This window comes from Agrilus planipennis, unplaced genomic scaffold (assembly GCF_000699045.2).
Source record: "Agrilus planipennis isolate EAB-ADULT unplaced genomic scaffold, Apla_2.0 scaffold44, whole genome shotgun sequence".
Lineage (NCBI taxonomy): Eukaryota > Metazoa > Arthropoda > Insecta > Coleoptera > Buprestidae > Agrilus > Agrilus planipennis.
The window spans coordinates 616929-629995 of record NW_020438939.1 but is presented as its reverse complement, the minus strand read 5'-3'; the positions used below and the strand labels follow the sequence as shown (position 1 = coordinate 629995).

General features: G+C 34.4%; 1 protein-coding gene across 2 annotated transcripts in view; it reads right to left on the bottom strand.

Moving 5' to 3' along the window:
* The window catches only part of LOC108733536 (protein espinas), a 137797-nt gene that overhangs the window by 120022 nt on the left and 4708 nt on the right, over positions 1–13067 (bottom strand). For both annotated transcript variants that reach the window (XM_018464716.2, XM_018464715.2), the window contains exon 2: positions 251–773. In XM_018464716.2, the coding sequence (XP_018320218.1) occupies positions 251–663 (413 nt within the window). In that variant the 5' untranslated portion in view covers positions 664–773. The remainder of the gene's footprint in view (positions 1–250; positions 774–13067) is intronic.

The following is a 13067-nucleotide window of genomic DNA, read 5'->3' as shown; positions in this document are numbered from 1 at the left end:
ATTTAGACGAGGAAACCAGAATTACTGTTACAGTAAATATCAACGTTTTGTAATCAACTCACAAAACATTAATTAGTGACGTTTTGATTTATTTTTGTTTAGTTTTGGAAACTGTAGATTGAGCATTCTGTACCCTCATCTTGAACCCTATTTTGGGATCTTGTAACGGAAGTGCTTTAAAATGAATGAATCGTGTAGTAGTTTCTGACCGTAAATGTTACTAAAATTAGCTTCAAAAATTATTACTTACTCGTCTGTTCCATCATAGTGTCCGAAGTTGTTAAATTCTCTTATGGGAGTGAAGGTTTTCTGCGAAATATTTTCATTGTTCTTCGGTAGTTCCTTCAGGTAATCCGACACTTTAAGGACACTTCTCTCTTGTGATGAACTATTCGAAGAAACGCAGAAATCCACATGATTATTGTCATCCACTAGATCTCTAAGCAACGAGTTTTCGTACACTCTTTCTGGCAAAATATCTTCAGTTTTTTTGTACTTCCGGTCAATTTTGATACTGTCCTGTTGCTGTTTCTTCTTCCCGTACAATTGTCTGTAGTATTTCTCCTGGTCTCCATACATCCAGCACACTTTCCACCACTGCTTGCACATAAGGACGTTGGCTGAAGAACTGACGTTGTCATGTTTGACCACCTTGTTGGACATGTTTACTTTTTTGCTTGGTTTGGACGACTTCTTCAGATTCCGGTTGTGATATAGACAGAATACGCGCGCGACCTTTCCGAGGTCAATTTTCAAAACTATCCCCTAGCGACCTGTTAAACCAGATAATAAATTCTCAAGTAATGAACTAACGACTGGAACGGACATGTTACACGAGGGAATAATGGAATTATTATTCACAGAAAATTACTTAAAGTGGCACCTTTATTTAATTTTAAGTGCGGTGGGAAAATTTTTAAGTCTCCTTATAAAATATTAATGGCACCTGTTCATAAAAATTATTCATCACGAGAGTGGTTACGCGCAAAATCTTTTATGAATGCACAGTTTAATACAATTCGGACTGAATATTAATAATAACCACCTTTAATTAATAATATAAATACAGTTAATGACTGACTTGTAAACAATGCGCTCAGCAGTATGTAAAATTAAAGATGTTAGATTTTATCGCGATTTCCGATAGTAAAAATCAGTTTATTGACAACAGAATTAATGCACATTTGAATATGACAGAAAATAATACGTAACGTGCTGATATGCTAATGAACTAATGTTGAATAAAAATTAGTGCAGCTATCTCATCTGATGATATAAGATTATGACATTAGCTGACTATTAAAACATTGACTAAAAGATGGAACCACGACTCAGGCTTACACACATTCAATATTCACTATGTTGTTGTTTAATCTGATTCTAAATGTTTAATTAAAAATCGCTAATTTCGACAAGCTGGGAGTGTTCATATATCAAAATTTGGTCATATATATAACATATACGGTATTAATTCTGTCTGATTTGTCAGTAGATCTGTTGATTTCAATTACGTGATTACAATATGGTTAATGGCATAGTGATTGATTTGTGTGCTTCTCTGATTAGCATATTTGAAGTGCTACGCGACATGGATGAAATACTATGCACCAGGAGTTTAGGTGAGGTTGTGAGGGAAAGTTTTCCCTGGTTACCATTTCCAACGTTTTGTGCACCAGGGACAGGATGTGTAGAGTGCTACTAATAAATAATCATCGCACGTGCAACTGACTTGTCTATGTACTAGCTGTTGCGAAGGTCACGAGTAAGTACGAGTACTAACTCACTTAACGCTTGCAATAACGAAAGGCGATAAGGTAAGACGGCTGCCAAACTGGCAACTATTCTGAATAATTGACGGTTCGTTAACTGGGGTACTTTGTGCATACTTTTTACACCCACTGTACAGTACCTCCAGATGTTACCTTTCAAATATTCCGGAATTCTGATAAAACAGACTTTTTTATTTTACCACGATTGTTTTCCAGATATTTATACACTCTCCTTAATACGTATTTGTGATTACTAACAGCTAACAACGTCTTTAAAAACTGTTTTATATGTAAGTATATTTAATAAGAGTAGGTTGCAAACAAGTTTGTTCTTATTTTCTGCAATGGTTGGATAAATATGGAATACCTTTGAACACTGTTCACATATAATTAATATTTTACAGACATTTTCGTCAGATATAACTTTTCTTCACATCAATTTTTGTTTCATAATTACTATGTGTATAACTTATACTATATTGAATTCTATTGTATTTCGAAAGTGTTTCGTTAACAATAGTTCCTGAGAGAGAAAATTATAATTTCTATTCTAAGAACTTCGTTATGGTTCAATGAAAATGGGGCCAGAGCCAACAAATAACAGGCTATCTCGTACCAAATGGTACATATACACTTGGATAGATGTATATTCTCAAATTGGATAAATGGAGAATCGTATCTCCTATAAGACAGTAGGAAAAGTGATTTCTGAGTTAAAGGAAGCGGTATCAATTTATCATATTTATAGGAAACGTTGTACCTACAGTCAATTGGAAGTAACACGTGGACGTGGACAGAGTTTAGTTGGTTAACATTGCACAAACTTGCATACATACATGTGTTACGTACTACACATCTATGTAGTGTGTAAATACATATGAAAAGCTGGTCGATCTTTGCGATACAATCGAGAAAGGAATTTGCAGTCGCTTAATGCCAGAGAAATCGAATGCTCGCATTAAAATTCCTGCTAATTGTAACATTGTTTTAATTGGGTTATACATTTATAACTTAAAGTAACTTTTAACATAGTTAGCTAGGAAGTATACGATTTCTGTTCTCAATCGATTTCGAAATCGACTTCGATGTTATTTATTGATTCGTTCGATTTAAATAGTTTACAGTTATTACATATGGTTTGTTAACAAACATCATTAAATTCCCGTTTTGTCGCTTATTAGGATGTAATAGAATGAAAATCGCTTGTAATCACTCCGCATATAATGACAATCAGTTCAACCTGTATTGTTGTACGTGGAACAGGGGATGCAGATAGCATAAGGGGTTTCTCAGCAGCGATTTGTCTGATCTTTGGCATCCGTCAAAAGCTATCTTACGCCTTCTACAATACTTATTTCTCTATGCTTGTGGCAATACAGAAAAGGACGAGCAGTCGTTCATTGCGCAGCGACCCATGCATTTTAGAAAATACTACAAATGGCGCAGTAAACACCATCTGTAGCACGATGCTACATTTTAGGATTAACGTATGCTCCAACAAGGTCCACTTTTGTGGATATCTACTTCCTGAAAACGAATCCTGGCGTAGCCAACCTCAACGTGATAGGCACGTTAGCTTAATCGAATAAAATAATTCGAAATGGTCTGTATTCTGACGAAACTGCCAGACGCGGATCGCGATTTCGATCTTTTTGGATCTCATCATCGCGTCGCAGACAGCTCCGACAGAACACAGACCAACTTTTACCTGCTGTCTTAACAGTGCGTTTTAGAAAATACGACAAATGGTGCAGTAAACGCCATCTGTAGCACGATGCTACATTTTAGGATTACGTATTCTCCATGCATTTTCCATGAGTAATTTACTTCAAAAAATTTTTGACGGTCCAGTTTTTGACCTTTCGCAGTCCGGACCTGGACAGCGCTTTGCCAGTTGCCGACCATTGGTTTATATGAAGCTACACATAAATATTATTATGTATATACCGGCTAAATAAATATGTAAATAGAAGACTGCCATGTATCGGGTGTACATAAGTACACACAGTTTTCTTTTAAATGTGACAAAAAGTAACATTCTGACGCCTTTTTAATTCAAACAAGAAACGCACAAAACCGCATTAATTAACATATTATCATATCGAGATTTTATACTTCATTATTCAGTTGCTAAAGGCAGATGGCGAGAAACAGCGTAGAAACGAAGCGTTATTTAAACTACGTATCAAGTTATTACTGACTATTCAATATGTTCTGTTTAACTGTAAGTTATAACAAAAAACTAACATGTACTAGTCAAGGCTATAAAAATAGATGGCAAAATAAACTTTATTGCACCTAATTATAATTTTTAGAGTTGAGATTTTATTAAAAAAAAACTCTTTTTTATTATTAGGAATATCACCTCAATACATATTGTGGTCAGTTTTTAGGCATAAAATGAATATTTTTTTATTTTTTCAACATAAAATGGCATATGTTCTACTCATTCATAAGTTTATAACAGTTTTCACTGAGGTTTTCGCCACTGACAAGGTGGCAAGTAAAAATCTTAAGTGTTAGTGCTAGGTATTGCACTTTGTTTTACCAAGAATTTATATATTTCATGTGAGGATGCTTTCTTTACAAAAGAACTTTTATTTGGGGCAGTTTAGGCAATAGATCTTTCACGTTACCCAGACCCTCATTTGTTTACGGTAAGGGTTAGTTTTTAGGTGTACGATACCTACCATCTAAAAATAAATTAACAACCGAATTAGTCAAATAGCAAGGTATCGTACCAGAAAAGCTGTACTATTAGCTACCTATTGCAGTTAAAAACCTGTAAAAGATAAAATTAAAACTAAAATGTAGATACCTAGAATTTTAATGTGAATTTCCTAATATTAGGTATTGATCCTAATCATAGACATTGTGAAATTAGTTACACTTAAAACGGTTGTTTACAAACGTTCAGGTATTATAAAGACCATATTGGTAAGTCTTGTTATTCTAGCGAAAATCCTTGACTTCCTTGCACTCTAAGACCGGCACAAATTGCTTTTTATTTTGTAAGAATTGCCCATAAAGAGAATTTAATGCAATGATTATGAGATTCACTAGATTATTCTGTCGTACCGCATAATTATACGTGGTGCCGTTCAAGAAGGATGGCCTGTAATTTTAAGTGCAATTAAGTGGAATTTTATGGGAGCAATTTACTTTAAACAAAAAAAAATAAATAAAGAGAAAGGAACTAGGCGACTATCACGATAATAAATATTCATATATGTAATTGGTTTTGCAACAAATTAAACTATTATTTATACAAACTAATGGATAATTATTTTCAATATCTAATTGTACGTACAACGTAAGATTCTTATTCTTAGTACAGTTTCTGTCAATAACGTAACTATACCATTTGAGGCCCGTGAAAAACGATTTTTAACGTTTTTAAAAGGAACATTTGGGCATTGTAGTCTTATGGAAACTCATCTTTCGTCATTGTTAGTAATATTTTTTTTTACGACAAAATTAATGTCATTTTTCGATTGTATTTTTTTAAAAGCATTTTTGTGTAATACGAAATAAAAAAGAAAAATAAGTTGTCAAAGTTGAATATTGACACACATCTAGGAACCTCGTATCAGGTTATACGAGGGTGGATTGATAAGTTTCCGGCCTAACCAAGAGATGACGCCACTAGGCCTACCTTGAGGTGACATTCTATAGTACCATCCTTGGATAGCTTGTAGCTATAGTTTCAGCCCGATCTCCTTGCTAGTGTAGGTTTGACAGCACGCTGAACAAGACGCCTCTGTGGTTTTCGTAAAAATGGAAAAGCAGGAAAATCGTGCTGTCATCAAATACTTTTATTTGAAGGGGTTAACGCCGAAGGAAATTAAAAAAGAGATGGACTCAACACTGGGGACATCCTCCCCGTCATATTCAACCGTTAAGCAGTGGGTTTCCGAGTTTAAAAAGGGTCGTGTGAGCACCTCTGATGGGCCTCGCTCAGGACGCCCCGTTGAGGTCACAACTCCAGATATGATCGAAAAAATTCATCAAATAGTGCTGGGAGACCGCAGATTGAAAGTGCGTGAGATAGCTGAGACCTGTAAGATGTCATATGAACGTGTGCAACATATTTTGCACCAACATTTGCATATGGAAAAGCTCTGTGCAAGATGGGTGCCGCGTTTGCTAACAGTCGACCAAAAATTGATTCGAAAAAACATTTCTACCGCAAATTTGTCATTGTATAAGCGTAATCCAAGCGAATTTTTGCGTCGATTCGTAACCGTTGACGAAACGTGGGTCCACCACTACACTCCTGAAACCAAAGAACAGTCTAAACAGTGGATTGGACCAGGGGAACCAACTCCAAAGAAGGCAAAAACAATTTTTTCGGCGAACAAGGTTATGGCTACTGTTTTTTGGGATGCAAGAGGTATTATATACATTGATTACCTTGCAAAGGGTAATACTATCACTGGTCAATACTACGCAGACTTATTGCAACGTTTGAGCCACGAGGTGAAAATTAAACGACCTCATCTGGCGAAGAAAAAAATCTTGTTTCATCACGATAACGCACCAGCGCACACGTCAATCGTTGCGACGGCTAAAATCAACGATCTAAAGTTTGAATTGATGCCGCACCCTCCTTACTCTCCAGACCTAGCCCCGAGTGACTATTTTCTGTTCCCTAATCTCAAAAAATGGCTTGGCGGTAAGAGATTTGCGGACAATGAAGAAGTAATCGAAGCTGTAAATGGTTATTTTGAGGAGCTTGACGAATCAGTCTATAGAGATGGCATTAATAGACTGGAACACCGCTATGAGAAATGTATCAGCCTTGGAGGAGATTATGTTGAGAAATAAAAAAAAAAAATTTTTAAAAACCTTGTTTTTCTTGGTCAGGCCGGAAACTTATCAATCCACCCTCGTAACTCGGCAGTTAGGGTACAGTAAGAAAACGTTCCAGTTTTGAATTATCAATTCTCGAACGTTTCTAGTCGACACAGGGTAAATAAGTAGATTGATCAAATAATAAAATTTAGTATGCAATAAAACGTTTTTTTAAATTAATATTAGGTACTAATATCATTAATACAACGGCGCTAAGAGTATCCGCAATGGAAAAATTAGAGACTATCCCTAATTGAGGTGTTTAGAGTGCCTCAACCGGGCCTTTTTTGCAATAAAAATTTGGTAAAATAGCATAAAAAANGAATTACTTTTTTTTTTAATTTAATAGAAACACCTCTATATAGTTGCATTCAGCAATTGCTCTACTTTCAAGCCATGTCAGTTTTATTTATTCAACGAAAACAATCGCTCCAGATCGATCACATATCAGACATTATTACAATGCATACGGCGATAGATAGAAAAACGGCTCCCGCTCACCGAGTTTCACGATTTCCGTGACCAAACCGTCACATACTGTACAACAATAATAACAAATTTTTTTGACTCGGTCGTTTCAATGACGTCTGATACCCCGTTTGAATGAACGGTCGGTTTGTCGGTCGATCGGCAGAATCATGTAAATTATCAGACCACACCTTTTATATGTTATTAGAAACACTAATGGCATCAAGTCGTAGGTATAACCGTCCGCCTGGCTTACAAATGTCTCAACATCGTTACCATGACTTCGACTATTTCTAATTGCACATAAATTAATGGAGTACAGGCTGTAAAAATTCTGTAACGAGATCTCTTTCCATCATAATAATATTGTCGTAAAAGCAATCAGCAATCGTTTAGTGGGACAAGAAGAGACCATAGGTGCGCGTACGTTTCTTACCTACCTGTTATGCATATACAACACATATGTATACGTGTGTGTATACAAGTGTGGGTACATAAACTTTTGTTTCAGACATCTGATGTTTTAACTTTTTTGTCATAAAAACTGGTTGGTAGCCATTAATGGTATTGTTAAGTGTTGTAGCAGGCAACGTAGTAAATTATAATTGCCACACAAAATAGACACATTATAAAAAGACAGGATGCAGGGGCTGTATTTTATACACTCGAAGATTCGAGACACATGAAGAACACTAAAATTAACATTTCCAATTAAGATTCATACTTCTCTTTATGGGTTTTTAATATCTATTATCGAGATGGTCCTTCGAGCCGGATTTTAGTCCATAGCAAATTAAACAAACGACTGGAATTTGCAACCTATAATGGACTAGCATAATATTTTTCAACAAAAACTTTTCTAGTCGAAATACCTGTTATTAACTACTATTTTTTTAACATTTGAAAACGACACTTCTTGATAAAATTAGGTATAGTTAGTTATAATTATATTTTTAAAAATATCATTGAATAGTATCTAGGTAGGTATCCACATTTATCGGTTGTTTATATGGAATTTGCTGTCAAGGCCAAATACGTAAAGGAAGTTATATTAATTCTATTATCGACTAAGTGCAGAGGGCAATTATAAAGACAGGCATCCTAATTATTTATTCTAGAAGGACACATTAAATTTGACACCTTCTAACGCTTCCGCATAATTGACTAGGCAGTGAAGGTTTCTTCGAGAGAGAGAACATGTAATAATTAGGCGCCATCTTCAAATGTATGTACCATTACGAATAACAAAATCTTTTTACATAAAAAATTAGTTTTACATATTAACAGTAAATTTTAAAAATAAAATACGATACCATAATGACATGGTGTGTAAATCAAATCAGAAACTTCGTCGAATTATAAATAGAAGAACAACAATTAGCGGTCAGACAGTTTTTTATTTCCAGGTAAACAGTTGAGATGGGCTGAGTACCAGATTTAGATCTAATACTCGACGGATCCGGTATTTTATTAGGATCTAACCGGGTATCGGATAATGACGCAGGGTACTCGGTAGTGCAGGATAATTCTACCAGAGAAAACAGAAGAAATCAGCATCAGCAATAATAATTTAATAATTTCAACAAAAAACTTGCCTATTGAAAATTGGTAACTAAGATTGTATTGGGATAGGTCGTCTGTCATAATTAGTATTATTTATTGATTACTAAACTAAATTACTTGCTATTTTGATATAGTTCGTGTGTTTACTTTTTCTTGTAAGTGAGAATACATCAGTATAACCGAATTGTAACAATTTCTGTCGCTTAAAGGTATATCAAATTTTAAGTAACTATAATTTGCTAGTATGATTTAGTTACTTTGCAGGCTTTTAGTGTTTATAAACAATAAAGGCTCGTTTGAAGGGATTCAATCCAACCCTTTCGTTGAAAATACGCCAACCAAGAATTAAATTTTCATTGGTTGCTTGTTTAAACGACTTCTTCAACGGGATTTACCTAATGTGGTGTGGGATATTGAGGAGGGGTAGTATTTAATGGAAAGCCTGCCAGAACCAAAACATGAACCATTAACCGTAGTGGTTTTGCCGGACACAGCTACAGCAGAGTATAATCGGTTATCCAGCACCCGGAAAAATCACTCTCCGCTGCATCTCTAATAAATAATGATATTTTCATCTTGACGTAGAGAGAAAGAGACTTTATCTAGTGAACGTAATTTGTAACACTATTCATTCTAGTACGTACCTACAGTATTTCACATTTTCTCGTTATTTTCGAAACAAATTTGTCTTTGAATTTGTGGCTTTTTCATTTACTACTCATAAAACTCCCTTCAATAAATTTAACCAATATTAATAATTCATTGTTTTTAATCAACATACTTAATTATAAAATTTAAATATCTTTGTGGCCACAATTTTGAATTCTGTAGGTAGGTACTTCTTTTTTCTTTAATCGTAAGATGAAAATGTTAAAACCTGTTTCAAAATGTTTGATTACTAAATGCTTACTAAAAAATGATAATTAGGTGAAGATCAGACATCACTTTAACATCACCGAAACAGGTAGTATGTGTGTGTGCTGACATGAGGAATGGAGGGGCCATTATTAGTATGTATTCATGCATGCAAGTATTTGTATCATATAATTATAGCTACATGTATTAGGTAGACATGTACATATAGGTATATGCAGGTACATACATTCAAGTTATCTGGGACATACCTGTAGCAAACGTGTTATGTAGGTATCTATTCAGAAATATGATTCATTTGAAATACATGGTTCTATTTCAAATGCAAATACAAAATGCAGAACATCTATTTTTATTTCTAGCCAGGTTTTACCGGCGGCTTCGCTCGTCTTGGTCCTAAACCACATAAAACTAATTATTCTATCCCTAGGTAAGAGTATTTTTTCTGGATAAAAGGTATCCTATGACCTTTTCTGTTCCCCGACAATAAGTGTACAAAATTTCATGGTAGGTTTTACCAGCGGCTTCGCTCGCGTTGATACCATAAATGCGTGTCAAAGATCGTCGACAGTCATGTACAAAAACACCATGTTTTTCTGGATGAAAAATACCCTATGTCCTTTTCTGTACTCCTGATGACAATGTGTGTAGAAAATTTCATGATATTCGGTATAGTAGTTAAGACGTGAAAACGTAACAAACAAAAATTCGCGTTTTGATATTCACAAATAATCCAAATATTATATTTATATCTTTAATTGTTTTCTAATAATACTGATCGTGACTCCAGCTACATTACAACCTTTAACTCCGTTTCCATTTTAAGAACTGAGATTGTGACTAGTGACTAATTTTATGGGTAATTCTGGTGGATTTTCCATTAAATACAAGCTCGCTAACGTCCCAAACCAATCATTAAGTCCTATTAAAAAGGACGTTTAAAAAATGAAGGAAACTGTAACTTTCTGTCAACAGATTTTCGCCGAGACGGTTGAAACCTTTGAAATAAACGAACCATTATTTTAAATATTAAAGCAGTTGGTGAGAGCGATTATAACAAGAAATAAAGCACCGGCCTGCCAAAATTCTGTAAAATGACAAATCACCAAAATATTGCAGCTATTGCATTTTCTAGATTTTACTGATATAATATTAAAAATGTACTGATATGGAGTGTATTTCTATTCAGCAGCTACTTGACGTTTAAAATACGTTTTGTTTGAATAAATAGGGAATAGAAGGTAGACGGAATGTGAATGGAACGGATAATCTATACAGGGACGCTTCTTGGCACCGTATGCACATGTATTTTTAGGGTCAATTTGTTTATGCAAGAATTTCCGGAACGTTTACTGTATTGAAACGGAACGTGCAGTGGGAATCGACCTTTATTGTGTATCTTTCCTTTCCAACAATTTCCTTTACTTCCACCACCTGCATGCGGCAGTCAGGTCCCCTTTTTTTAATTAAACATGTATGTCTAGATTGAGAAATAGCAACGCGTTATTTATAATATTATACATACTGAACGGGACTGCTGCGGCATCGTCAATTCTCTAATAACGCATATCACGAATATTTATGTGTTTATTAGAGGCACGTCAGATAACAACAAAAATGTTCGGTAACGCGCTGTCCACGGGAAAAACAAGTTTCCGCATTACAGAAACCTGTATCTGACTACGACCAGAAAAAAAATTAAAAGTATTTAGATATAATAAATGAGTTGTAATCTATTCAATAAACCGCAGATTACCAGGAAGGATTAAAGAAGAAAAAGCTTGACTAGATTCCTGGCACCTTCGATCGTTCTTAAAGTCAACTTTAAGGTGTTGATGAAACTAAGCATATATGTATCCTCCCTCATCTGTTAGATCTTCCAATTCAAGCAATAACAAAACAGAAATTAATAAAATCCGTTTACTTTTAATGTGACTAATCGTAAGTGAACTACTTGGTGATATCTACAGTTAGCGGAAAGATAGTACATATTAATAATGGTGCAGAACAAATTGTAAAGAAAGAGAAAGAGGAATGGCTGGCTGCATCTTTTTGAATGCGTTCTTTTTATCACGCCAGAAATGGATCCAACAAGCGTGACGATCATTGTACAAAGTCTAGAAAGTTCTTTCTTTATAAGGACCCGTTTCTCTTGGGCAAGATGAGAAGATTATCTTAACCAAGAAATCTGGGTTACATCTTAACTAGGAAATCAATGATTGAATTATAATAATGAAAATTATACCAAGGCTTTGCATGTGCCCTATTACGGCGAAGTGTACCTATATTACGGAAAGATAATTGTAATATCTGGCCATTTAAATTGCGGACGCAGAGCTGGTACGAAATATGAAAATGATATCCTTCATTCTGCAAAAGTATAAAATATTTTTTTGTATTGGAGTGCAACTAGTTTTGACCTTGACGATGGGCACAATGAGGTCCAGCTAGTGAGATCTAATCTTTCTAATTTATGATAAATGAAATACAATTAGGTCGGCATTTGATGAATTTACACATCAACAAAATTGGGAAATGAAAAGGAAAACAACAAAAAGGTAGTCTTCTCACATTTTGTGTACGCTTCAGAATCGGATTTTATGATAAACTTGACGCGTTTCTACGATTCAACCATTATCAAACTGTCTGCAAGAGACCTACAATCAAACGTATTATCATGGAGAGTCTCCCTAATTGTGATAAATCCACAAATCCTCTCTTTTGAGTAGCTGGACCAGTACATAGATTATCACTTTTTTTTATGTTTCTAAAAAGTATCTAAAAAGGACACTAACTTGTGTTACATAGTATCCCTAAATTCGTATTTATGTCACTGGTACAACTAAATTGTTTATTTAAAACTGGAAGCTAACACCTACTACCTACTATGTTGGTAGGTAATAGCAAAATCAATAATTACCGTCTTTAGTTACCCTGTGATAGTTCCCTATCATTTCTACGTTCCCCAATAAAGTATTTAATAAGATAAGCTAAGTGTATTATCATATTATTAAATTATTAATTAACTATAGTTAAATTGTTGACTAGCTTATTCTACAAGAAATTGTATTAATCCACTTTCAATATTAGATTAAAGTAATTGTATCCGATTTCTAAACTTATAAATTTGTTTGATTATGACACTAGGCACATCGATCTGAACAAATTTGCAAATATTGCTCATAATAATAATAATGTTGTTGCAGCGTAAACCACAGGAATTCATTAAGAGATGTTTTTGTGTGCTGAAGTACTTCTGAATGCCAATGCCAAAATAATTCTCTATGATTATTAACGGAAATTTTAAATGGTCTTTTTGTTTTAGAAAATTTGCCTATGTAGGCACCTTCATAAAAATGGACAATCAGTTCAAGTATTCGTATTTAGTAACGCTTTGTTTTCAATGTCAAAATGAAGTATTGTAAACATTGTACTAAAGAATTTTGTATGAAAATTAACTAGAATTCTACAGAGATAGATACTTAGTCGAAAATGTCTATCTAAATCATAGTTGAACTGGCGCACTTGGGGTTTTTATTA